Genomic DNA, 26,884 nt, shown 5'->3' on the forward strand with positions numbered 1-26,884 from the left:
CTGAGATTCCTAGAGGTCCGCACGGGGCCCGTCATGGAGTAGGGCCAGGGGTGATGACTGAGACCAATTAGGCAGCACCTGCTCTTTACCAGGCTCTGTAGCATCCTCAGGGTTCAAGTGCATTTGAAATTTGTTTATCCCAGTTGGAAGTAGCCATGTCTGCCGATCTCTTTAACTCCAAACAGCACCAAGGCACAGGCCATTCTGCTTATTTCACAACAGTCTTGCCAACACTGGATGCTAGAAACATCCTTGTGTGCTCCCCAGTGCCTGGTACAGGAGAGGACTGCACACAGTGGACACTCTGTAGGTATTTGATAAATGGCTGAAAAGGAGGGAACTGGCCCCTGCAGCCCCCCTGCTCCTCTCCCCCCACCCCCCACCGCTTTGAGATGGAATCTTGCTCTCTTGCCAGGCTGGAGTGTAGTGGCACGATCTTGGCTCACTGCAACCTCCACCTCCCGGGTTCAAGCGATTTTCCTGCCTTAGCCTCCCAAGTAGCTGGGACTACAGGCGTGTGCCACCATGCTAAGGTAATTTTTTGTATTTTTAGTATATACAGGGTTTCACCATGTTGGCCAGGATGGTCTAAATCTCTTGACCTTGTGATCCACCCACCTTGGCCTCCCAAAATGCTAGGATTACAGGCATGAGCCACTGCGCCTGGCTGCCCCTTTTATTTTTTATTTTATTCTTTTGAGACAGAGTCTCGCTGTCACCTAGGCTGGAGTGCAGTGGCACCATCTCAGCTCACTGCAACCTCCCAATCCCGGGTTCAAACAATTCTCCTGCCTCGGTCTCTTGAGTAGCTGGGACTACAGGCACACACCACCATGCCTGGCTAATTTTTGTATTTTCAGTAGAGATGGGCAACTGATGACCAGCATGCTCCATCCAGGGAGGTGTTCACTCAATGTTTATTGAACAACGAATACAGAAAAGAGAGTCCCTGGAGCTCTATGTGTGGAAAGTAGCCCTTCTGGACAGAAAGAATGTTCGTGGTCCATGTGGTTTGAGTCTGTTAAGAAGGACACTAAGGCACATGGCTGGTGATCTTTGCGTCACAGACGTAGGTGAGCTCGTGGTGGAACTCCTCCTTCTCTGTAGGTTTCTAGACTGGGCACAGAGGTGAGGGCAGAATGCTGGGGATCCCGGTGGATCTCCCCACAACTTCCTCCAGGGCAGGATTTCCACCCAGGCCCAGGCTGCTCGTTTCTCTCCTTCTCCGCCAGTCTGCACTGCGGCAGCCATGGCTCACACCAGAGGGATGGGGTAGGAGGCACAGGCAGCCAGGCCACACATGTTCTTTCCGCGCTCGATGAGGAAGTACCTGGGCAAAGAGAGGAGCTGAGGCCCAGCTGGCGGTCTCCTGACCACAGGCCTTTCTAGAATGTTTTGCTGCTCACCAAGAGCTGACTTTAGGGATGAGACCCTCTGAATTTATTCATAAAACAGTAGCATTCAGCTTATTTGATCACCAGCAAATCACTGACCTGACTTTATGAAGAATTCATTCTTCCTTCTCCTTGGCTGCCAGATGAACATTCTATATCCCACTTCTCCCGAAAATTTACCAAGGGCCCCCTCTTAGCCCTGGCCAGGCCCTCACACAGCTATTTAATCAACAGGACCCTGAGGGAACACGAAAGCTCTCCTTTTCAGATGAAGACATGGAGTCTGGGAGGAGGACAGAACAAAGGCACAGCAGCATGTACAAAGGCCACCCCATGCCAGCCTTTTCTCCCCAAAGGAGGGGCTGTCAGTGATCAGGGGTACATTTGTTGCCTTGATTTCTCAGAGACGGACCCTCCCAGACACTGATTTCATGCCAGCAGAGTTCCGAGTTCTGAGCTGTTTTCCTAGCAGTCCTTCTGAGCCAGCTGGCCTCCTGCTCTCCCTGCAGCATCCTGAAGACCTGGGGCCCTGTGAGGCTGCAAATGGGGGCTTGGAGATGTGGAGGCTACATTCTCATGCTCCCTTTCCCCTTGGCCTGGGCTAGGGCTTGGCTGACCAGCTCATTTGTGGAAGCCATAACTCTGAGATGGAAGTGATGCCCCCAGGGCCTCCAGGCCTGAGCAACATCCCCCTCCCAGCAGTGGGACCTGGGAGCTGCTTACCCGTTCATTCCCCACTGGGGACCCCAAGAGTTTTTCACGATCCAATAAGGGATCCCATTTTCTTCTCCATACCCAACAGCCAGTACTGCATGGTTTACTTTATCTGGAGTTTTATGGCAGGAAGTACTGGAAAACAAAATTTAAAAAGAGGTGATCATATGGGAAGGATAAAAGCAATGACAGTCCCATCCAGCAACGCCTCTTTGAGTACTTTAGAGCAATGTTCCCCACAGGGACCAGGGAGGTATGTAAGGTGGTGATTTAATCACATTTAGTCACCGCGAGAGAACTCCTTTCAGTTCTTTTTATATTTTGAGATGGAGTCTCACTCTGTTGCCCGGGCTGGAGTGCAATGGTGCTATCTCTGCTCACTGCAACATCCACCTCCAGAGTTCAAACAATTCTCCTGCCTCGGACTCCTGAGTAGCTGGGATTACAGGCATGTGCCACCACACCTGGCTAATTTTTGTATTTTGGGTAGAGACGGGGTTTCATCATGTTGGCTAGGTTGGTCTCGAGCTCCTGACCTTGGGTGATCCACCCACCAAGGCCTCCCAAAGTGCTGGGATTACAGGTGTGAGCCACCACACCCGGCTCTTTTAGTTCTTTTGGTTCTTCTGCTCCTGTTGGGAGACTCTCCATATGGTGCTGGCCCATGTCTCACCCCTGACACTTTCTACTCCCTCTTTCCTAGCAAGGAGAGAGCCGCCTTCCTGCTGCACCTTCTTCAGGCAACAGCGTCTGGAAGAATTTAACACAGCTTTGCCTTGTTGCCACTGCATTTATTAAATATTACTTTACACCTATGGCAAAAATACAACTTCTTCTGTTTACAAAAGTGAACTAGCTTCCATAAGGAAATTCCAAGAAATTCAAGAGAACAAACTGCAGTGGTCAGGTGTGAATTCAGCTGATGTGCAAGTGGGCCATGGGCTCACGCCAGGCCCAGGGCCAGGTGCTGGGATCCAGGCAGCATGCATAACTGTCCCTTGGAAGCCCTGTTTGGCAGGGAGCAGGTTGGCAAAGACGCTGCTTCTCTACAGTGGCCTGAGGGCTGTGACAGTGGGAGGGTGACAGAGCCCGCAGGAGGGGATCCAACCTACTGGGGTGGGGGTGGGCAGGGTGGGTTAGGGAAGGCTCCCTGAGGAGGCAGGGAATGCCCATGGAACTATGAACCCTTCTGCGTGGCTGGGGTGAGGGCTGCAGGGTGGAACAGAGGAGACAAGGGTTTGATGGCAGATGAGTGTGGAAAAAGAGGGAGGACCAGATCATGAGGGTCCCCCCGAGGGTAGGACCCTGGGAAAGCAGGGACACTGGTGTATTCAAAGGTTGGTGTGTCAAGAGGAGTGTTTCAGAAGGCAGAGAGCTCCCAGTGGAGGCTGGAACAGTGTGTGGGGGGTTAGGGGGTCCAAGGACAATGATGGCCAGGGCAGAGCCTCAGGGAGGGAGAGGAGAGCACAGACGCGAGTGACGTTAAAGGGCAGCAACTGATGAAGGGAGGGAAGTGAGGCTGCAAACCAGGCAGGCGAAGAGGTGCTGGTGAGAGAAACCCCGTAGTAAAGAGGCTAAAGCTTGGTTTTTCTGAAGAAGCCTGGGTGACTCCTCCAGCACAGGATCCTAGTGTGTGAGGGCAGCTACTCTCTTCTCCCTATTTTATGTCTTCAAATTTTTAAACATGGGTTTTCTTTATCTGAGACAGAGCTTCGCTCTGTCACCAAGGTTGGAGTGCAGTGGCACAATCTTGGCTCAGTGCTACCTCCATCTGCCGGGTTCAAGCAATTCTTGTGTTTCAGCCTCCCGAGTAGCTGGGATTACAGGTGCGCACCACCATGCCTGGCTCTTTTTTCATTTTTGTATTTTTAGTAGAGATGGGGCTTCACCATGTTGGCCAGGCTGGTCTCTAACTCCTGGCCTCAAGTGATCCACCCACCTTGGCCTCCCAAAGTGCTGGGAGTACAGGCATGAGCCACCACGCCTGGCCTGAACATGGGTTTTTCAAACTGGAGGCAGCTCTTCTGTTAAGGAACACAGAGCTCTCACATTTTGGCCCTAGCTCTCACTAGCCAGGTGGCCTGTGTCTGCTGTATCCTTTCTGACCTTCTCTCCTTTGCTAGAGGCCGTGGCTCCTAGACCTTGGGGCTGTGTGAGGATTACCTGAGGGATGTGTAAAACGCCCAGCACCTGGCAGGTGTCATGAAGGGTCTGACACACAGGAGTCTGGGCTGCGAGCCCAAGTCCCATGAGTGGGGTGTGAGGAGGTCCACCAAGGCCCTCCCCACTGTCCCGCCTGGTTCCTGGGACCCCGACTCACCTGGAGTAGATGCCCGTTTCATACATCATGAAGTCCTGAGTCACCTCGAAGGCAAAGCTCACAGGGTTGTAGAGGGCCACAGCCTCTACCATCGCTTCCTCATCATACTGTAGAAACAGGACCGAGACAGACACACATGGCCTGTCACCTCCCTACTCCTTTCACAGTACAGCCTTTTGCCTCAAGCTAGGGGCTAGAGGCCCAGAGCAGCATCATGGCCAGAACTAGCTCCCCTGTGGCCTCTCTCCCTTCCCGTCTCTGGCTGGGTCTGTCTGGCCATTTCTCATTCCTCTCCCCAACTCTGCTCCTAGGAAACCCTGCACCCTCTGGGATAGGGACCTTGGGGTACAGCATGGACGTACTCATTCAGTCATTCACACCCATTCCCTGAGGTCCTCTCCTGGGCCAGCAGCTCTCAGGGCTGCAGAGATGGGTATGATGTCCCACTACCCCAGGACGCCCTACACCCATAAACCCAGTCCACAAAGCTTTGCTGCTAGAACACAGGGATTATAAACCATGGACGGGTAGGTCCCAGATGGCGGTGGAAACAAGAGAAGACCCAGCTGAGAGCTGTGTGCCTTCTGAGTAGAACCTGTCCCCTCCAAGGGGGAAGGCAGGTGGGGGAAGTCAGGGTGGCTTCCTGGAGGCTGCAGCTTTGGAACAGAGCTGCAGAGACCAGGTGACAGCAGCAGGTAGAACCTCATGTGGAACTTTTAAAAAACCCCAAGTCCAGGCTGTGCCCCAGACCAACTACAACAGTATCTGCAGGGTGGGGCCCAGGCATCAGCACTTTTTGGAGCTTTTGGGTTGGGGGTGGCTGGGTTCAAGTGCGCTAACGAAGAGACCTCTGGGAGTTGAAATGGGGGTGAAAGTTACCTGCGCTGAGGCCAGGGCCCTGCTGAAGGGAAGCAAGTGCAGGAGGAACGGGGCGCCCAGCCTCCCTCCATCCTGCCTCCCTGGAGGGGTGGACAGAGACCCAGCGGTGAAAAGCAAACAGTTGCCTGGCGAGGGAGTGCCTTTCTTCCTGGTATGTGGACGAGGCCTTGTGAGCCCGACAAGTCGGGGAATATCTGAGACTTGGAGGGCACAAAGGCCGGCCCAGCACAGCGGTGATGACTTCTGTGGGTGGCACAATTTCCACCCCATGGGCCTGCCCAAGAGGGCTGAATGCCAGTTCTGGCCTGGTCGTCAGGGCCCTGCAGGTGTCACCAATGAGGCTCTTCTGGGGACCACGCAAAGGATACCTTTGAGGCCCCAATTCACCTGTCTGTGGGATATCACGGCCCAGAGCAGCCAGCTTGAGTGACAGCAGCAACATTCTGAAGAGGGTGATATCCTGAGTACAGGGTGTGGGCTGTACGCTGTCAAGGCAATGAGCCCTGGTTCTGGAATGACATATTCTTAGTTCAAATTCAGCATCCATTTCCTAGCTCTGTGGCCTTGGGCATGTTACTTAACCACTTGGAGCTTGTTTCCTCATCTATCACATGAGGTAATAAGGATACTCATCTCCTAGGGCCAGTTCGGGTCTAGAGGGGATAGTGTGTGTTGAGGGTTGGTACATCGCCTAGAAGTACTCCATCAAGTTAAGGATGTTACTGCTGAGAGCTTGGCATATGCTTCAACTAAATGGTTGTCATTACATTTAATGTAATGCTGCTGTCATTACACAGACATCACGTTTGTGAACTGTACGTATATTCGTGGGCACACACACAACCTGAGGGATATTCCTCCACTCCTCACACACACCCTCCCACACTTGTACGCATGCACGCTGGAGTCACGAGGGCATTCACTCACGTTCCAGTTCTCTCTGGGAGAAGCAGGGTAAGACCACACATCCCTATTCACTTGAGGTCAACTGTGACTGGGCGACTTGCTTTGGCTTTAGAGCTAGGGCATCATTTACCACCCTCTTTCCCTCTAGTCCTGGCATGAGGCCAATGACACCAAGCACACACCACCCTCCCTAAGCTGTGCACGGGCGCAGGAGTGCCACACACCCTTTGACTGTTGTCAGCCATGCAGATTGGGCACAGTTGTTATTACAACAGAACCTGGCTCATCCTGAGTGACACTCACCCTCCTCAGTCTCACACACGCTGTGTCAAGCACATGCTCATACCTGCTTCTGTGGGATGTGGACAATTGCTTGCATTTTACAGGCAAGAAAATAGAACCACAAGAATGAAGGCATGGGTGGATCTGGAGTTCAGAACCGAAGAGCCTGCCTGCCAGTTTGCACTTTCCCTCCCATGTCCCACCTCGCCACTGTCACAGCAACTGAGACCCAGTGATAATCTGAACTCATCAAAGGAATGTGCTGTCAGAAAGGCTGCCCTGCTGGGCCTGTTGGCTATCGGACAGCGTGAGAGAGGTCTCCTCATCAGGACACATTCCCCATCCCAGAGGGGGATCGGCACTCACGATTGTGATGTTGGCTACATCCTTGACAAAGCCGATGGCCTTTCCAGGCCGGAACTTGCAGTCACCATCCTGTTGAGGATGCAAAGGGCATGAAATACAGGTTAGGGACCTGAAGTCTCAGCCTCCCCATCCAGTTCAATAACATTTACTAAACAAAACAAGATGTGCCAGGGCCTGGCATCCTTGTCTTCAAGGAGCTTAGGGTCTGGTAGCAGATGGTCCTGTCCTGGCTTTGGCAGAGGTGGGCACACATGGTGTGTGGTGGGAGCCTGGGGAGGGGCCTGACCCGGCCTGAGGAAACTCGCTGAGAAGTGGAGGCTGAGTCAGAGCCTGTGTGGCAGGGGAGTGGGGACAGTCTCAGCCCAGGAAACAACGCTGGCAAGAGGCAGGTGCAGGGGTAAGGTCACAAGGAGGGAAGCACAGCCCTTTCAAGGCAGGAGAGAAGGCAGCAGGACAACGGACAGGACTGGAGGGAGGGCAGGACCTGGCATTTAGGAACCAGCATGGGGCTGGGCCTGGCGTGAGGTTAAGAAGGGAGAGTTGGCCAGGTGCAGTGGCTCACGCCTGTAATCGCAGCACTTTGGGAGGCCGAGGCGGGTAGATCACGAGGCCAGGAGTTCAATACCAGTCTGGCCAAGATGGTGAAACCTTGTCTCTACTAAAAATACAAAAAACTAGCTGGGCATGGGGGCAGGTGCCTGTAATCCCAGCTACTCAGGAGGCTGAGGCAGATAATTGCTTGAACTCGGGAGGCGGAGGCTGAAGTGAGCCCAGATTGTGCCATTGCACTCCAGCCTGGGCAACAAAGCAAGACTCCATCTCAAAAAAAAAAAAAAAAAAAAAAAAAAATGAAGGGAGAGTAAAAGAGACAGGGACAGGGAGACTGAGATGGAGTCTGGGCTTTCTCCTGAAGGCCTCATGGAGCCTCTGCGGCTTTCTGATTCAGGCAGGCATGGGGTCTGAGCTGGGTCTGAGAGGCCTGGGGGAGGCCACCCTCAGGGGTCTGGATGGAGGCCCCAGTCTGAGCGGTCAGCGACACAGATGGGCAAAGGGAGTCATGTGAGGTCTATGGTGGTCAGCAGGCTGGCGGCAGGGCAGGGTAGGGAGGGGGACCGGCCTGACAGGACTATGGACACCCAGGAAATTCTGAGGGAGGCCAGTGCCGCTCGTCACCGCGAGGGGAAATACAGGAGGAGCAACAGGTCTCGGGGAAAGACAAGTCACTTGGCTGTGGCCAGGCTGGGCGGAGGTGATGGTGGGGAGAACCAGCAGCCTTGATAGTGTGGGGGTGGGGGTGGGCCCCCAAAGGTCCTTGGCACAAGAGGCCGACTGCATGGACAGAGGCTAGAGGCGAGACGATGGCGCTCGTGGCAGGAGGGAGAGGAGCCAGGAAGATGGGGCAGGTAGGGGGAAGGAGGGGTCCTGAGAAGGCTGGCTCAGGAAGGAGAGATATGGTACTGCAGAGCGGGTATGGGGTGAGAATAAGAGGCCCCTGGACTAGTGAGAGCAGTGGGCTCAGGTGGGTGGAGGAGGGGAAGGAAGAATTTGGAGAGCACAGACAATTGTGAGAATTCCAGTGGGAGGGAGGTGGAGCGAGAAGGGATGTCTTCCAAGGCTGGGGAGGGAGTGAAACTAGGCGTGCTGTACACCAAGGAGACAGAGAGGAGGCTGTTGGAGTTACCTTGCCCTGGTAGGGGTAGGTGTCTTCACCCATGATTCCCTTGTTGTACAGGATGTACTCGAAAGCCTGGCTGGGGAGACCCCTGCAAGAAGTACACACAGGTGAGGCCACCTGGGGCTGTCCTGATAGAGGCGGGACCCTCGGGGGCTGGCGCAGCAAGATGTCTGGCCTGGCAGGCTGGGGACTTGGTTGGGCATGTCCCAGTGGCAGAGGGGTCTCTGAGAGGCCTTGAGATAAGTCTCAGCAAACTCAGGTGAGGCCACCGGAGTCCAAGGACCAGTCCAAACGTGCCTCAGTGGGACAGAGACCCTTCAAGGCCAGCCGCCTGTCAGGAGCGCAGAGCCCCACACCACAGTCAACAGCATCAGCCCAGAGCAGTCATCAACACGGCCGTGCCCCTGAGCAGGTGCTTCCCAGGCATGACTCCCTGACCCCTCATGTCGACCCTGTGTGGTAGATGCTGTAATTTGCTGAGGCAAAGAGGCTGAATAACCTGGCCAGGGCCACACAGCTAAAGCTGGGAAGTGGTTCAAAAGTGGGTCTTTTTCTACATCACATGGCCTCCCAGAATAAACAAAAACTCAGCAGCTGCCCAGCAATCCCCATCCCTTCTCTGTTTCTCTCCACAGAATTCCGCACCACCTGACCTAGTCTAGCCTTGACCACTGTCTGAGCCTGTCAGAATGCCCGCTCCTCCAGTTCTGCTGAGCGCTGTATCCCCAGGGCCTACACACAGTGGGTGCTCCGTGATATTTGTTGTATGAATGAGAAAAGGAAGTACCATCCTGAACCAAAGCAAACAGACTCCTTTGAAAAACAGGCTGGATGTGGTGGCTCACACCTGTAATTCCAGTACTTTGGGAGGCCAAGGCAGGCAGATCACCTGAAGTCAGGGGTATGAGACTAGCCTGGCCAACATGGTGAAACCCCGTCTCTACTAAAAATACAAAAATTAGCTGGGTGTGGTGGTGCGCGCCTGTAATGCCGTGTACCACCGCCAGGAAGCTGAGGCAAGAGCATAGCTTGAACACAGGCAGCGGAGGTTGCAGCGAGCCGAGACTGCATCACTGCACTCAGCCTGGGTGACAAGAGCAAGACTCTGTCTCAAAAATAAATAAATAAATAAATAAATAAATAAATAATGAAATAAAGATAAAAACAGTGAGACCCCAGAGTGCCCAAATGTCAGACTCTTGTTATGGGTCAGATTTCTAAGCTGTGGAACGGAAACAGACCAGAAGTGAGGGGACACTGAGCAGGATGGTGGATCTGACAGCAGGCTGTGACTTCACCCCTGGGTCCCCAGGACTCAGCTGCAGCACGGCTCCCTACAGGAGGAAGAGCCAGCTCAAAGGGGCTGGGGCCTGGGAGAGGGATGTGCCCCAGGGAGGTGGAGGGGAGCTGAGGCAGGGCACCCCAAGGGCCTGGCTTTATGCACACAATGTGCCAGGTGAGCAAAGGCCACCGAAATGTCTCAGAGCACTGCATGAAGGGAGGGCCACAGTCACTGTAGAAATGTCAGCAAATTCCTGGCAACCTGCTTTAGAGTGGGCCAGGAAAGCAGGTCCAGGCAAGGTACAGCCCTTACGCACGGCCACCTCACCCTCACAGGGCGCAACGAGCTTGGGAGGCTGGGACTTTAGCAAGTTCATCTAAAGGCCAACCCTGTATCTGTGTGTGGATCTCGGGTTTGGAGGATGATGTGTAATGGTGTGTTGCTCACTCTATTGAATTCTTTTAGCCACACTCCCAGAGGCCTTGGTGGCGGGTGGGGTCAACCGTGCTGTGGAGAGCCAGGTGATACAGTGGAGAGAGGACAGAGGCCTGGGCTCGGATTCTAGCTCTGCCCTGTCCTGGCTATGAGACATGGCCATGTGAGGTGACCGCCCTTGTATGACAGAGACCATTTAGCCATCACCCAGGGCAGTGGTGGGATTATATCTGTGGCACAGCCAGCACACACTGCATCCTGTCAAAGCGGTCAGTGGGAAATGAAGAGGTTTTGGGCCCCTCCTGGACAGGGACATACCCTTGGCAGCCGTGATTGTTGAAGTCCTGGGCGCAGTCCACCAGCTGCTGTTCAGCCTGGAAGAAGGACACAACCCAGTAAGCTGCGAGCTGAGAAGCCATCAAGGGTTTGGCACGAGGCGCTGAGCCTCCCTGGCTGGGCCACATCTGGGGCCCCATCAGTGCTGTGTCCAGGTGACCAAATTATAAACTCCCCAAGGGCAGGAACAGTTGCTGTATGTCCTGCAGTGCCAGCTCAGCAGCTGGCATATGTCGGGAGGGACTCAGTAAGCAGGGGCAGCCAGGGAAGGTGAGAGGGGGCGAGGGCTGCTGGGTCCAAGCCCTTGCCCTGTAGGTGTGCCCATACGATGCAGAGCATGGGGTCCCACAGCGGTGTATAGGATGGGGGAAACAGGCCTAGCCAGAAACCCTACCCCCACCTGTCTTCAACCTAGGGCCCTCATGGCCTCACCAGGCCTGCTGTGCACACTCCCTCCTTCCTACACAGAGGCAGGGGCTAGGACAGTTCCTGCAGGGGCATCATCCCTCCCATGTGGGCGAGGGGATGGATGCATAGGTCCCAGCTCTTCCCTCATGAAGACAACTGAGGCTGCTGGGAAGGGCATAGCTCCTAGTTGGCTACCCACCAGGCAGGCTCCGCCTTTCTGAACCCCTCTGCGGGGAAGGCTCCAGGCTGTCAAGCTAAGGACCACCCAGATCCACCTGGGAATGAACCCTTGGGCCAGTTCCTTAATAAACTCAGATCCTTCCCAGGAAAAGCATCAGTTAAGATTCTCATGCTAGATGTCCACAAGGCTGGGGCATCTGGGTCCACCTGAAACAGCACCCTTAGCCAGTGCTCCAGGGAGACCAAAGGCTCAGGCCTGGCCCACATCAGGCTGGGGTGTCCTCTGCAGGGGGTGGCCTGTGGCTGATTTCTTACCAAGGACAGCATCTTCCCGGTTGCGATGGCGATCGCAGACTCCAGGGCCCCTGTGGTGGAGAAAGTCCAGCAACTGCCGCAGGCACCCTGGAAAGGCCAGGGGAGGGCAGAGGACATCAGTGATGGGGACACCGTGAGACAGCCCTGCCTTCTGCCTTCCTCTGCTGATCCTGCCAGAGCTCCCGAGTCCTCAAGTGCCTTGACAGTTTACAAAGCCCTATTCCAGATCCATTCATTCTGAGCCTCACAAGTCCTGAAAGGCTTGCAAAGGAGCAGGAGCAGCAGGTGGCTCATCCCAATCCCCACCTCTTGGTGGCCAATCCCCACCATCTTGCCAGGGCCTGGAGTCCCCCACCCCATTCTACAGTCTTCTGGCTCTCTTCCTTCTCGATCTTCAGCTGGCTCCTCTTTTCCCCACTGGTTCCCTGTAGAAGGATGCCCCAAAGTTCTGTTTTTAGAACCTTCTCTCACTTTTCCACCTCCAGTCTCATTCTGCCCACAGTCCTGTTAAACTAACAGCTCCCCAAACCCTAGCCCAGTGCTGACCTCCACTCAGGCTCAGACATCCAACTAACTGCCAGACAACCCCACCCAGACACCCCTGACACCCCAGACTCTGGGGGACCCGCCCCATCCACCCATCTCCCCACCTTCTGACAGTTCATTGCCGCTGCCTGGCCCCCTTATTCACAACACCTCCAGAATAACATGAGGGTTAGGTGTGGGGGGCTGCAGCCTGCCTGCCTGGTTCACATCCCAGCTCTGCCACACACCAGGTGGGTGACCTGGGCAAGTCACTTCCCCTCTCGAAGCCTTGGCTTCATTGCTTGTAAAGTGGGAATGGCGAGGGTTCCTGCTTGCAGGGCACTAGCAGGGTTAGGTCAGATCCTGCTGGTCAGGCAGTCGCCCCTATGGGCACAATGCTGGTGGCTGCTGTAAGGATTTCTCTCGGGCTCATCCCTGTTTCTTTGCCTCGCTGGTTCAGTCTTTCATCTTCGGCTTCTGAAATGTCTCTAAGTCCCCTTCCTGCCTTCCATGTCATCATCCCAGGTTCACACTGGCCTCCCCCAATCTCTTCCCTTTACATATCTCTCTCAGCTGGGGGACGGAGGGACGGCCTGGTGAGAGTCCCTGAGACAGTCAATGAGGCAGGTGTGGCCACTTCCGGGGAGACTATGCTCACTGCTGAAGGAGGCGGAGCTGGGCTGAGCCTTGGGTGCTAGACTTGGGGCAGGGGCCTGGTTTTGAGTCCCCTCTGTCACTTACTTACCTTGGACTTCAGGCAAACCACCCTCCCTCTCAGGCTCCCCCGCTGTAAAGTGAACAACTCTCAAAGGGGGTGCTGAGCTGATGGACGCTGGGGCTGCTGTCCATCTCTATCCCCACACAGCGGCCACAGTAAGAGATAGCACACATCTATGACAGAAAGTACCTCATTCTGCTCCCTTAGCCCAGCTGGCTGCGTTCTGCCTGATAGCCCAGGATCTGTTAACAGGAGGACTTGGAAAATTCTTGATGGGCCTCCCTTTCCTACCTGTCCAAGTGGTGAGCAGGTTTAGGTTTCCACACTTACTACATGTTGCCCTGAATTGTCATGTGATTCTCAGAGGGTCTAAAAAGGTCACAGGGGCAAAGGTAGGCTTCTGCTCCACTCCCTGCAGCAAGGAGAGGTTTGCTTTGGCTCCTGGGTGCTAGTTAAACATCCAACACTTGGCAGGCTCCATGAACACTGTGAGCCCGGGAGGATTTAAAGCTGTGCTGCATGGCTTTTTGGAAAGTGAAAAAACATTTCTCATGGAGAATTTTGATGGAAAGCCAGGAGTTTCCAGGAAGGAAACCTTCACTTGATATTTCCTAGAGACCAGAGGTCAGCGTCTTTCTGAAGAAGGCCACAGCAGATTCACTGCTAGGGGAGGGGCCACAGCAGGCTGGAAGAACAGTGGGGGCTGGGTCCCGACTCTGGGACAGGGCCTGTATTGAGACCCCCCCACTGCTCCCCCATGGAGGAAGGCGGGGCCTCTCACCTTGCCAAGCCCTCTGTGCCCCACAACGAGGGCCACAGAGGCCAGCCCCCGCCATGAGAAGCTTGCTGATGCATGACACATGGACTAACCAGAGGGATGTGGCCAGCCAGGGCAGGGGCTGGCCCCTGGTGGCTTGGAGAGGAAGGAGCAGGGAAGAGGAGATGCATGGGGTTCTGGTGTCCAGATGGGCACAGGGAACATAATGTTTTGGATGGCCCTGTAGGAGAGACCTGGGACCAATGGGAAAATGTGAGGCGTGGAGAAGGAAGGCAGTGAACTTTAGCCCAATAAAGAGGAACTTTTGCATCCTCCAGAGCAGCCGAGAGAAGTGCTGACCTCCCTGGCCCCTCAAAGGAAGAGGGCTGGAGAGATGCTGAGAGGAAACAGAGGCAGGGATGTGCTTAAGGTGGTTTTGTGGACCTTTTGAGTTGTTCTTCCTGGTGTATTGTCTGGGAGTGTGGCTGTTTTGCAGGGAGAGGATGGAGATTGCCAAGCATACCTGATTTTTCACAGGTGAGACAAAATTTCCTTTTTTCCGCCAGTCCATGGAAGGTGGGTAGGGACCAGTACCTCGAAGGTAGTTACTTTTGGTGGCTGAGCAATTCTGGAACAACCAAATACATTATTTTCAGGAAAATAAACAAAACCAAACACCTTTCTGACAACAAGAAGAAGAAAGGTATAAAAACAGAATCACCAAGAGAGAATGAGAAAGACTGCAGCTGTCAGAACCTTCCCTCTCCTGTCTACTGCTCCCAAATGCTAAATTACATGTCCCCTTGAGAGTCCAGAGCATTAGGATAGCGTAGACAGATGTAGCAAATAAAAATACAGCTCACCTAGTTAAATTTGAATTTCAGGTAAACAACAAATAACTTTGTAGTGTAAGTATATCCTGTGCAATCTTTAGAATATACTTATGCTAAAGAATTACTTGTTGTTGATCTGAAATTCATTTTTAACTGAGCATCTATATTTTAATCTGGGAGCCCGAAGTTAAGGGTCCACATTGCTAAGGCCATGGGCCTGGACTGCTGAGAGCTGACTACTCTGGTTCCCCCAAAGAATCTGGGGACACCCTCAGCTGCATCTGGGGATGGGACTGAATCTGCCTAGAAGCAGAGCAGGCTCCAAATTTATTCCAAAGGTTTCACTAAAAGGATTCAGGTTTGGTTGCAATGAATTATACCTACCTGAGGCTCTGACCAAAGATACCTGTGCTTTATTTCAGCAAAGCTCATGTCTGAAAATTGGTTCAGTGCCACTACAAAGAGGAAGGAAAAAACCAAAATAAAACAGGTGGCTAGCGAATCATTAATGAAGAGACAAGAAAAAATGATAAAACCTCCTGTTTACCTGTATCCTGTTTAGAACCACTGCAACTCATCTCCTTTAAGTTTCTGTATTTAATATAATTCAGTAAACTAAGGTCAGCCCTTACAGTGCTGCCAAAATACCTGGGGAGCTTTTTCAATGGTATAGATATCCGGGCCACACTCCAGAGATGCTAATGCAGTTGGTCTGGGGTGGAGCCTGGGCACTTACTTTTTTAGATACTCCCCTCGTCAATCTGATGGATGGCTAGGTAAAGAACCACTCCACTGCTGCCAGGGGCCTTCCCACCTGCTGCCTAATTTGGTCTCTACACAGCCCCAGGAGGGATGCGTGATCATTTCCGCTTTTTCTTTTTTTTTTTTTTTTTTGAGACGGCGTCTCGCTCTGTTGCCCAGGCTGGAGGCAGTGGCACAATCTCGGCTCACTGCAACCTCCGCCTCCCAGGTTCAAGCGATTTTCCTGCCTCAGCTTCCCTAGTCGCTGGGACTACAGGCGCCTGCCACCATGTCTGGCTAATTTTTGTATTTTCAGTCGAGATGGGGTTTCGCCATGTTGGCCAGGCTGGTCTCGAATTCCTGACCTCGTCTTCAGGGATTACAGGCGTGGGCCACCACACCTGGCCTCATTTCCTCTTTACTGCCCATGTTAGCATCCCTGAAGGTCACAGGCTAGGACTGGGCAGAAATGAGTTTCAAGCCCAGGTTTCCTTCCAGTTCATGCTTGATGCCTTTATTAGCAATTTAGTCAACTACCAATATTTCTCAGAGTCCTTAGCAAATATGCTGGACGTGTGTGTGAGTTTCTAGTGAAATTAATCCGGAGTGAAAGCAGATGTTCCCAGGGGCTGCTCTGAGCCCATGAGCAACCCCTATCCCCCAACAACAATCCAAAGACAGAGCTTGGCTTCTAGGCTGGACCCTCAGATGGCAGGAATGGGGCAGGGGCTTCTATAGTCTCTTGTAAACTTCACAACCACCCAGAGGGGTACCAGCTTTGTCCCAAATTTACGATCCCACATCACACAGAGAGTAACAGTGGAGCCACAATCTGAGGTCAGCCAAACACAACTTCAGAGCCCGGGCTTCTGCTCCCTCCACCCACCAGCACCCAGTGGGCCCTTTCATGGGCTGGTTCACTAACTGACTGCCTTCCAGGAAGGAAGGTGTCCACATACTTTTAAATGTGTGGTTCCCATTGTTGTGGGCATTTATCTTCCTCCAGTTGCTGGCAAACGTCTGCATCCTGTGGTGGTACTCCTCTGTGCTGTATGTCTTATGGTGCTAAAACAAAACATGCCAACAGCAAGTCATGGAAACAGGATACAGCTCCCCAGAGGGAGACTTTTTTGTTTTCGTAAGAGGAAAGTTGAAGGTTTTCTTTCTGCTATCATTCACAGGCCGAATCTGTGTTAATGGGCGGGGCACTGCCCTTAGTCTCTGCTGAGAAATTTGGGAAGTTACAAAACAACCCCATCTTCAGGGTCCTGTGGCCAGAATGAAAACCATGCAGCTGCTTGAAAGTCAGCTTGCGGTCCAAGAGGCACTGGTGAACAGACCTGCCACATGCGGGGCACTCCTGGACGCCACTGCTGGTGCTGGGTCAAGTTTATGGCAAAAATCACCATTTTTCAAAAGCACAAGCACTGGTGTTCCTCAACTGGTTTTACAACCAGTACACAGTGTGCTTTGGTTTTCTAAAAACAAATGTGTATAATTTTTTATTGATATATAGCTGATGTACTTTTTTGATACATGTAATATTTTGATATAGTCATATCATCTGTAATAATTCAAGGTAACTGGGATATCCATTGCTTTAAACATTTCTTTATGCTGGGAACATTCAACTTATTCTCTTATAGCTATTTGGAAATACACAATAAATTATTGCTTACTACAGTCCAATCTACTTATTTGCTAAACACTTGGTTTCATTTCTTCTATCTAATTATTTTTGGGCCAGGTGTGGTGGCTCACGCCTGTAATCCCAGCACTTTGGGAGGCTGAGGCGGGTGGATCACCTGAGGTCGGGAGTTCAAGACCCACCTGGCCAACATGGCGAAACCCCATCTCTACTAAAAATACAAAAATTAGTTGGGCGTGGTGGCAGGCACCTGTAATCGCAGCTACTCAGGAGGTTGAGGCATGAGAATCGCTTGAACCCTGGAGGTGGAGGTTGCAGTGAGCCGAGAGTGCACCACTGCACTCCAGCCTGGGTAACAAAGTGAGACTCTGTCTCAAAAAAAAAAAAAATTTCTTTGTATTCATGAATCAATTTATCTTCATCCCTGCTTCCCTACCCTTCCTAGCCTCTGGTAGTCACCATTCTACTGTCTTTCCTCATGAGATCCACCTTTTTATCTCTCACATATGAGTGAGAATGTGCAATATTTGCCTTTCTATGCCTGGCTTATTTCACTCAACATACTGGCCTCCAGTTCCATCCATGTTGCTGCAGATGACAGAATCTCATATTTTTACGGCTGAATAATATTCCATTGTGTATATACACCATGTTTGCTTTCCCCGTTGACAGGCACTTAGGTTGATTCTGTATCTTGGCTATTGTGACTAGTTCTGCAATAAATATGAGGGTGCAGTTATCTCCCTATTATACAACTTTCCTTTCTTTTGGATATATACTCAGTAGCAGGCTTGCTGGGTCATATGGTAGTTTTGTTTTGAGTTTTTGGTGGAACCCCCATACTGTTTTTTTTGTTTTTTTTTTTTACAATGGTTGTACTAATTTACATTCTCCACAATATGCTTTGAATACAAAATACAGAAACGAATCCCAGGGCTTGGAAGGCTGTCAGCCAAGTTCATCACTTGGGACCACTATTTGGAAGGAATTTACTTAACTGCATCTTTCCCAGTGTTTGGCCAATTCAATGTCTGGAAAGACCCCATTAGGCCAAGTTGGAAATTCCCTCTTTCATTGTCTCAAATCTGGGACAGTTTGGTTTGATAACAGGAAACTGTGAAATGAAAAACTTCAGAAAGAAGAAGTTGGGCACTGACCTTAGACATCCATGACTTGAAGTGAAACTTCTCTGTAAAAAGAAAAAAAAAAAAATTAGGTCTGGGCACATCACACTAATGTTGAGTCTATAGTAAAGTAGGGCACTTTAGAACTGATTTGCATTTTAGAAAACTGGGCTAAATTTAAAACATCAAAAATGGTGTGATATAATGCAGAATGCTAAAAGAAACTCTGACTTTTCCTGGTTTTGTACCCCAAATTAACATGAAAAAGTATGTACTGTTAATCAGTGGTGTTAAAAGTCGGGATAGTGGTTATGCCTACTGGGTGGGGGCACAGAAAGCACTTCTGGGGTGCTGCTCATGTCTTGTTTCTTCATCTGAGCACTGGTCACCCGAGTGTGTATAGATGGCGAAAATGCGTGGAAATGCATACTTAGTGAATTGTGCCCCTTTCTGTATGATGTTATATTTCAGTAAGAAGTTAATTTAAAAATCTATCTACTCCAGCTGGGTGCGGTGGCTCATGCCTGGAATCCCAACACTTTGGGAGGCCAAGGTGGGTGGATTGCTTGAGTTCAGTTCAAGACCAGCTTGGTCAACGTGGTGAAACTCCGTCTCCACAAAAATACAAAAATTAGCTGGGTATGGTGGTGTGTGCCTGTAATTCCAGCTACTCAAGAGGCTGAGGCAGGGGAATCGCTTGAACCTGGGAGGCGGAGCTTGCAGTGAGCTGTGATCGTGCTGTTGCACTCCAGCCTGGGTGACAGAGCAAGACTCCATCTCAAAAAAAAAAAATTATTCTGAATTGAGTAATCATAATTATTTTTAGTGTCCCAAATGATTAAAACATTTCAAATGTATTATGCATTATGAAAAGTAATTGTTAAACATCAAAAGTAAAATTGTATCAGAAATGCATCTCTTAATGAAATAAACAGGACTCTACTACCCATCCCCCACAATGGATTTATATTTTCATGAGTGAATATTGTTTAATTGAGAAAAGGTTCAGCATTAATTCTGGTCTTATTTTTGTTTCTTATAGGTCAAAGGGCTGGGAAACCCTGCTCAAATAAGCAGCTGGGAATGCAGGCAGTTTTTAAGAGCAATGCCATTTAATTCTTTGCACTCCTTTCTGTGCATCCAATCCCATGGTACTCTATCACTCAACTAACTTTCTTTCTTTCTTTTTCTTTCTTTCTTTCTCTTTCTCTCTCTTTCTTTCCTTCCTTCCTTCCCTTTCTTTTTCTTCTTTCCTTTCTTTCCTTCCTTCTTTTTCTTTTCTCCTTTTCTTTTCCCCTCCCTCCCTCCCTCCCTCCCTCCCTTCCTTCCTTCTTTCCTTCCTTCTTTCCTTCCTTCCTTCCTTCCTTCTCTTTTCTTTTTTTTTTGAGATGGAGTCTGGCTCTGTTGCCCAGGCTGGAGGGCAGTGGCATGATACCCGCTCACTGCAACCTCCACCTCCCCAGTTCAAGCAATTCTCCTATCTCAGCCTCCCAAGTAGCTGGGTTTACAGGTGCCCACCACCACTCCCAGCTAATTTTTATATTGTTAGTAGAGATGGGGTTTCACCATGTTAGCCAATCTGGTCTGAAACTTTTGACCTCAGGTGATCCACCCACCTTGGCCTCCCAAAGTGTTGGGATTACAGGCATGAGTCCCCATGCCTGGCCTCACTCAACATTATCTTTAAGACCCCATCAGTTGATACCCCCATGAGGTCCTCTCCTCTTCAATTCAGTTTCCTTGAGGAATTGAGAATGCCAGATATGAAGGATTTATTACTGTTTTGTCTTTTTGTTTGCCGTCCCTGTTGTTTTTATACCCATGGGTTCAGGTTCAGACTGAATGAGAGGAAAGAGGTACCCCCTTGCCTTCAGGAGCTCTCTCCCAGTTTTAGCAAAGAGGACATTTGGAAATAAAAGGTCTATAAATGGATTTCCAGAACACTCTCTGCCGGCATCACTTGGAATATCTTTGTATTCCCCCAAGGATTCATACCTCCAGTGTGAAGATCACTACCACACAGCATTCAGATCTCTGTTTTGGGGTCTCGAACCTGTTCCAGAGACCAATCTATGGCCATTTTCCCTGGGGGAAAATGCACATTTCCCCAACATGGGTCCCTTTAGGGTTTCAGGGGATTCCAAATCTTGATTAAGTGCCCTGCTGCAGCTGAGGGCTTTAGAGGAAGACAGACCTCAACTCAGGACAAAAGTTGGAGGCAGGGTTTGAGTTTAGGACAATTGACTACCAGTTTGCCTCTGGGGAGATTATTCTGGGGCCAGAATAATCTGCTGGTGAACCATACTCTACCCTCAAATAGATCCATTCCAATCTAGTCAGGACTTTTAAAAGTGCCATAATGTGTGCTGCCTTGCCTGGATTTAGAGCAGGTTTCAGGAAACTACAGTATTCCCCTGTTTGTTTGTTTGTCTGTTTTAGATGGAGTCTTACTGTCACCCAGGCTGGAGTAATCGTCACCTCTTGGTTTCAAGTGAGTCTCGTGCCCCAGCCTCCTGAGTAGCTGGGATTACAGGCGCCTGGCTACCACACCCAGCTAATTTTCGTATTTTCAGTAGAGACAGGATTTCACCATACTGGCCAGGCTGGTCTCAAACTTCTGACCTAAAGTGATCCGACTGCCCTGGTCTCCCAAAGTGCTGAGATTACAGGTGTGAGCCACCGCACCCGGTCCTTGGCCCCTGTTTTTGTACAGCTCCTGAGCTACAAACAGTTTCTTACACTTTTGAATGGTTAGAAGAAATATAATATTTTATAGCATCCGAAAGTCATTTGAAACTGAAATTTCAGTGGCCATAAAAATCCTATATTAGAACCCAGTCACACTCACTCACTTACATACAATCTATGGTTGCTATCACACTACCATGGCAGAGTTAGTAGCTGCTACAGAGACCACCATAAAGCCTACGTTATTTACCATCTGGTCTTTTACAGAAAAAGTTTGCCAAGCCCTGCTCTGGAATTCAGACAGTCTCTCAGTGCCAGCCTCCTCCAAGCAGCCCTCACTTGGGGCAGCTGGGTTTTCCTTAGGCGGGAACTGACCTGGAGCTGGCCACCCACTGAGGTCTGCAAGACTGGGGGGCTTTTTTAATAAATAGGTGGGAAGGAATGAGGCAACCCTCCGGCCCAGATTCAGCCTCGGTGATCTTTGTCCCATCCCCTGAGCCTCTAGCTGGGGGAAAGCCCTGTCCCGTTCCTCCAGAGCTCAGAGCACCCCCTCCCTAGGTTCCTGGCTCCTCGGGTTGTTTCTTGGCTACTTTTCTCTGTGAAGGGGGCAGGTGGTCTTTAAGTTCAGAGCCTGTGGGCTGAGGCTGGGACCAGGGGCAGTAGGAAAGGAGAGAGGCAGTAAGGAAGAGCAGACTCCCTGCCTTCAGCCAGGGCAGTGCCTGAGCCCGGGCAGTAGACAGGGTGCAAGGGCAGCACGAAGCTGGACCAGTCACAGCCTGGCCAACAAGAGGAGTCCTGGGGCTCCACCTGACACCATGGGCCCTGGGGTGCGGTTAAAAGCGCTGCTGGACTGAGTGCTTTCCCTGCTGCCGTTGCACACTCTTTCAAACAGCCCGTCCAACCTACTCTACAGATGGGACTCCCAGGACACTATGGAGATCCCTTGTGTGCCAAGTCCCGGGGGAAGCTGCTATAGAAGGCTGGAAAGTCCTTGCTCGACTCTGGCAGGGACAGATCAGAGTCCTCTGTGTGACACTCTGTGTCCCCAGTTGGGGAAGGCGGAAGGAGCTGCGGGCTCCTTTGGTATTCTAGGCTGGAGAGCCGCCTGGCTAAGCGGGACCCTGGACACTCAGCCCATCTGCTCTTCTGGTCCTACAAGCCGCCTACCCTCCGAGACGTCCCCCCACCCCATAATGCAGTTCACCCCTCCCCGTGCCAGCACGCAGAGTCCCTGGCCTCTCACCGGGGAAAGCTCTGCCCCGTTCCTCCGGAGCCCAGTGCGTCCCCGGCCAAGTTCTCCCGGCGTCCACTGTAGGACCTGCCAGCACCCTCTCGGGCGGCGCCCCCTCTGCGTACCTAAGGAGTTCACGGACAGTTTCGCGGCGCCGCACACTGGGGCTCCCAGGAGCCAGGCTCCGGCGCAGAGCAGGGGCAGCGTGACCCACATCGCGGCCGTGGCGGCTGGGCTCTGGCGCTCAGGGTCCACGGAGGTGGCAGCCCACAACTGCGACTGCGAGTGCAGCGGGGCTGCACAACCGCGGAGGGGCGGTGCGAGCGCGGGGCGGTGCGAACGCAGGGCGGAGCGAGCGCAGGGCGGGGTGGGCGGGACTCCCCTGGGGCCAGGCTTGCGGGAGGGGGCGGCGCCGACTAACCCTCCAGCTGTAGTTCACATAGCACCCGGCCGCGTCGCTCCCTTATCTCCTCTGGGAGGAAGGGCTTGTCTGGCTATCAGGCCTGGCTGAGTCCTCGATCTGCCTGGACTGGCTGGCACAGCGCGGGAGGTCTCAGCCTGGCCTCTCCCTCTCCCAGCGTGTCGCCATCCCCACGTCCCCCATCTCCCTGCGTATCCCCACCTCGCACCCCCATCTCCCTGCTTATCCCCAACTCGCACCCCCCATGTCCCTGCCTGTCCCCACCTTACACCCTCCATGTCCCTTCCTGTCTTCACCTTGAACCCTCCATCTCCCTGCCTGTCCCCACCTCGCACCCCCATCTCCCTGCCTGTGCCCACCTCCCACCCCCTATGTCCCTGCCTGTCCCCACCTCGCAACTCCCATCTCCCTGCCTGTCCCCACCTCGCACCTCCCGTGTCCCTGCCTGTCACCACCTCACACCCCTCCATGTCCCTGCCTGTCCCCACCTCACACCCCCATCTCCCTGCCTGACCCCACCTCACACCCTCCATGTCTCTGCCTGACCCCACCTCGCACCCCCATCTTCCTGCCATCTTCCTGCCTGTCCCCACCTCGCACCCCCCCAATCTCTCTACATTTCCCCACCTCACACCACTATGTCCCTTCCTGTCCCAGCCTTGCACCTCCCATCTTCGTGCCTGTCCCCACCTCGCACCCCCTCATGTCCCTGCGTGTCTCCACCTTGCACCCCCATCTCCCTGCCTGTCCCCACCTCACACCCCCCCCCCATGTCCCTGTGTGTCTCCACCTCGGACTTTCCCCCACCCTCCCCATGTCTCCCTGCCCTGGTTAACAACATTCCCCTGGCTTCCCTTTTGCTTGGAGTGGACTTATAACTGGAGAAGCTAGACACCCTCCTTGTGAATTGCTTTGCCCCTTAATAAACATTTTAGTCTTTCTGCTGAGGAAGTTACATTAAGAACTGTAGGGCCATTCTCTGAAGCTCGCAAAGCTGAAGAAGATGGTATGTAAGGGTGTGGGTGTGAGACAGACAGAAGAACGTGCATTCCAGGCCGAGAAGGCTGGTGCTGTCACTGCTTTGGGTGAGGAAAGGGTGATTTAGAACCGCCTGTGCTGTAGCCTCGAGTGCCCAGTGGCACCCTGTTCTTCACTTACATCATCACCTTGCAAAGTGGCATGTTGTTGACCCCCCCATTTTACAGAAGAGGAAACTGAGGCCCCAAGAGTAGATTGTAACTTTCCCAGTCCGCATGCAGAGTGTCTGAACCCAGCCTTGACCTACTGCAGTGTTCTCTGCTCTGGGCTTTCTCTTCCTCTGTCTCTTCATTTTTAAATTTTTATTTATTTATTTTGAGACAGGGCCTGGCTTTCTTGCCACCCAGGTTGGAGTGCAGTGGCATCATCACAGCTCACTGCAGCCTTGGCCTCCCAGGCTCAGGAGATCCTCCCACTTCAGCCTTTTGAGTAGCTAGGACCACAGGCTCAAGCCCAGCTAATTTTTTTGTATTTTTAGTAGAGATGGGGTCTCAAACTCCTGGGCTCAAGTGATCCTCCTGCCTCAGCCTCCCAGAGTGCTGGGATTAAAGGTGTGAGCCTCTATGCCCTGCCCTCTCTTTTTAAAAATGTGTCTTTCCAACCTGTGAGTGGAGCCAGATCTGAGTTCTCTCACGGCTTCCCTCCTACTGGTGTTTTATCCCCTGATGTTCTAGCCAGACTCTGCTTCTCAGGCACCTGGGGAAGCAGATTCCTGGACTTCTTTCCTGGGATTTGACCTACTGGGTCTCGGTAGGGCTCAGAAATCTGCATTTAAAGAGCCTCCCCCACAGTCTCTCTCCTCTCCTGCGGCCAGTGTGGCACATGGACATGGAATCTCCATGGGACCAGGGGTCAGCTCCAGCAGGCACTTTTTTTCAGATAAAGCAGATCTTCGTTAGGTTGTGACTCCATCCCTGTCTGGATGCCCCTATGGGTGACAAACGTCTCAGAAAAGACCCTGCTGGGTTACTCTTTGGAACGTGAGTCGCTGGCCTTGGGATAAAGGTGTCCTCCCTAGGCAGATGTCCTGCCCTTCAAGTGTGCCTGGAATGCTTCACCCCTCTGCTCATCCCAGCCACTTGGAGAAAGTCAGAATTAAAAGCTCTGCATACTAGACCTCAGACCCCAGAGCTGCCCACTGCGCTAGGTCCCTGGTGACCCTCCTTTGTGGATAGTTCCAGCAAGCCAGGGCCGCTGGGTGCTGAGATGTGGAGGGCACTGACCTGGTTAATTGGAAACCGATGTTTGGTTTTAGCCATACTACAGATTCACTGTGTGACCTAAGCACTGGTTCCCCCCTCCCCCTGGGCCTCAGTTTCCTCATCTGTAAAATGGAGCAAGTGTCCCTGCTTTCCAGGGTAGTTAGATACAGTCATGCAGTTTAAATATAGTTATAGGTAAAATGCCTGGCCCTGAGCATGGCACCAGAATAGTGACTCCCTGCCATGCATGGGCTTTTCTGATGCTCTGTTGTGTGCTTTTTGTCCTTTGCTACCTGCACACACTTTCATAGTGAGTTTGTCTGACTCTCTGTCTCCAACTGGCTGTCACCTCTGAGAGGGCTTCTCCTGGTTCCAGTTCTCTGCACCTCTACAGAAATGAGGCTGAGGACTGGAGCTTCTGGCACCGTCTTGGCTGGACAGGGCTGGTAGGCAGAACTCGAAAGCTTCCTGTTCCCTGGTTATTCACTCAAGCACAATCTAGTGACTGCCATGAAGGACTTTGCAGATGGAATTAACATTTGAATCAGCTGACTTTAAATATGATTATCCTGGGTTATCCGAGGTGCCCTATGGAATCATGTGGGCCTTTAGAAGCAGAAGAGCATAGGAGAAGAGTCAGAGAGATGGGACAGAAGGAGAGGTCGGAGAAGTTAGAGGAGGGATGAGGCAGGTGGGGTCAGAGAGCTCTGAATCATGAGAAGGACTCTCTATGCCACTGCTGGCTTTGAAGGGGGCCAAAAACCAAGGTACACAGGCAACCTCTAGAAGCTGGAAATAACCCTAGTGACAGCCAGCAAGGAAACCAGGACCTCAGCCCTTCACCAGCATGGAGCTGCGCTGCCAGCACTCTGAATGAGCTTGGAAGCAGATTCTCCCCGAGACCCTCCAGGGAACCAACCAAGTTCACATGGACTTCTGACTTAAAGAACTTCCATAGAATACATTTGTGCTGTTGTAAGCCTCTAAGTTTGTGGTAATTAGCACACAACAGTAGGAGGAAACCAATATACCAGATGAAATGCCCAAGCTGGCAGGTGCCTCATTGGTCTGAAGGTCTGGTGCTTATGGAAGCTGGGAGGCCAAGGGCAGAGAGCAGGCCTATCCATGGTCAGAGTCACGACCTCTTGTGGGGATGTGTTGGACCCTGCTCCAAGTGCTTCACACAAATAAACTTTGTGAATCAGCTGGGCGCGGTAACTCATGCCTATAATCCCAGCACTTTGGGAGGCCGAGGTGGGCGGATCACCAGGTCAGGAGATCAAGACCATCCTGGCTAACACAGTGAAACCCTGTCTCTACTAAAAAATGCAAAAAATTAGCCGGGCGTAGTGGCTGGCACCTGTAGTCCCAGCTACTTGGGAGGCTGAGGCAGGAGAATGGCGTGAACCCGGGAGGCGGAGCTTGCAGTGAGCCGAGATTATGCCACTGCACTGCAGCCTGGGCGACAGAGTAAGACTCCATCTCAAAAAAGGAAAAACAGCAACAACAACAACTTTGTGAATCTTCACTTTTTATCTTATTTTTATTTATTTAGTTTTTTGGAGATAGCGTCTCGCTCTGTCACCCAGGCTGGAGTGCAATGGCACGATCTCGGCTCACTGCAACGTCCTCCTCCCCAGTTCAAGCAATTCTCCTGCTTCAGCCTCCTGAGTAGCTGGGATTACAGGTGCCTGCCACCACGCCCAGCTAATTTTTTGTATTTTAGTAGAAACAGGGTTTCTCCATGTTGCCCAGGCAGGTCTTGAACTCCTGAGCTCAGGCAACCCACCTGTCAAGGCCTCCCAAAGTGCTAGGATTTCAGGCCTGAGCCACCACAACCTCACCCAGCAGAATCTTCACTTTTTAAATCCCCATTGTATGGATAAGGTAATTGAGGCACTTACGTACATTGTCTAAGGCCATACAAGTAAGTAAGAGTGGGATTTGAATTCCTGGGTACCTGAGTCCAGAGTTCTACTCCACTAAAGTATTTGCCCCATGGGAACAAGTGATGACAGTGAGTCCTGAGGCTTGCCTACCTTCCTGAACTTCCAGGTCTAGAATTCCCAGAAACATCAGTAGGAGTCCACTAACCACAAGTTCTGGAATCTGCAATCAATGCCTGCATGCAGAATGCCTCCTGCATGAATGTTCTAGTCATTGTTACCTGCCCCGCAGCCATTTATTCTTTTTCTTAAGCCGAATCTGGGGATAACAAAAAGGATAAATCAACTTTATCACTCCCCTCCCCCACCACCGCAACTGTTAACTACAGGTTTGACTGGTTTTCCGGATTATCTGTTAGAGCCAACGTCGTAGCAGACAAGTTGGGCCTTTAGCCATGTTCATTTTTGTACAATAGCAATATAATAGCCACCATTCACATGGGTTTTGTTATTTACTGTTCATATCAACCCTGTGAAGGCCCTTATGAGCATACACATACTCAATTTTCAGATGAAGAGA

General features: G+C 51.9%; 1 protein-coding gene across 3 annotated transcripts; it reads right to left on the bottom strand.

Annotated features, from left to right (window-relative positions):
* Positions 1-889: 889 nt before the first annotated feature.
* CTSH (cathepsin H) lies at positions 890-22,080 on the bottom strand. 3 transcript variants are annotated; one of them, XM_030930552.1, is made up of 13 exons: positions 21,883-22,027; positions 17,872-17,903; positions 16,407-16,544; positions 16,026-16,131; positions 14,710-14,780; positions 14,016-14,120; positions 11,493-11,579; positions 10,572-11,162; positions 8,543-8,624; positions 6,862-6,930; positions 4,429-4,535; positions 2,118-2,243; positions 890-1,330 (listed from the first exon to the last, which is right to left on the bottom strand). In XM_030930552.1, the coding sequence occupies exons 8-13, from the start codon at positions 10,727-10,729 to the stop codon at positions 1,255-1,257; spliced, it is 618 nt and encodes a 205-aa protein (XP_030786412.1). In that variant the 5' UTR covers positions 10,730-11,162; positions 11,493-11,579; positions 14,016-14,120; positions 14,710-14,780; positions 16,026-16,131; positions 16,407-16,544; positions 17,872-17,903; positions 21,883-22,027; the 3' UTR covers positions 890-1,254. The 3 variants fall into 3 exon arrangements, with proteins under 3 accessions (XP_030786412.1, XP_010377951.1, XP_010377952.1); XM_010379649.2 differs by lacking the exon at positions 16,407-16,544 and having other exon boundaries at positions 10,572-10,627; positions 21,883-22,080; XM_010379650.2 differs by lacking the exons at positions 890-1,330; positions 16,407-16,544 and adding an exon at positions 1,341-1,677 and having other exon boundaries at positions 10,572-10,627; positions 21,883-22,080.
* Between the last annotated feature and the right edge of the window lie 4,804 nt (positions 22,081-26,884).

The sequence above is a fragment of the Rhinopithecus roxellana genome, chromosome 5, assembly GCF_007565055.1.
Source record: "Rhinopithecus roxellana isolate Shanxi Qingling chromosome 5, ASM756505v1, whole genome shotgun sequence".
Taxonomy (NCBI): domain Eukaryota; kingdom Metazoa; phylum Chordata; class Mammalia; order Primates; family Cercopithecidae; genus Rhinopithecus; species Rhinopithecus roxellana.

Excerpts from the sequence above, each read along its gene's own strand:
- CTSH (XM_010379649.2), bottom strand. The coding sequence starts at position 21,973 with ATGTGGGTCACGCTGCCCCTGCTCTGCGCCGGAGCCTGGCTCCTGGGA. Across the intron at positions 16,132-17,871 it reads TCAAGTCATGGATGTCTAAG|CACCATAAGACATACAGCAC; the intron begins GTCAGTGCCCAA and ends GTTTTGTTTTAG. Across the intron at positions 14,781-16,025 it reads TGGGAACCACACATTTAAAA|TGGCACTGAACCAATTTTCA; the intron begins GTATGTGGACAC and ends TCCTCTTTGTAG.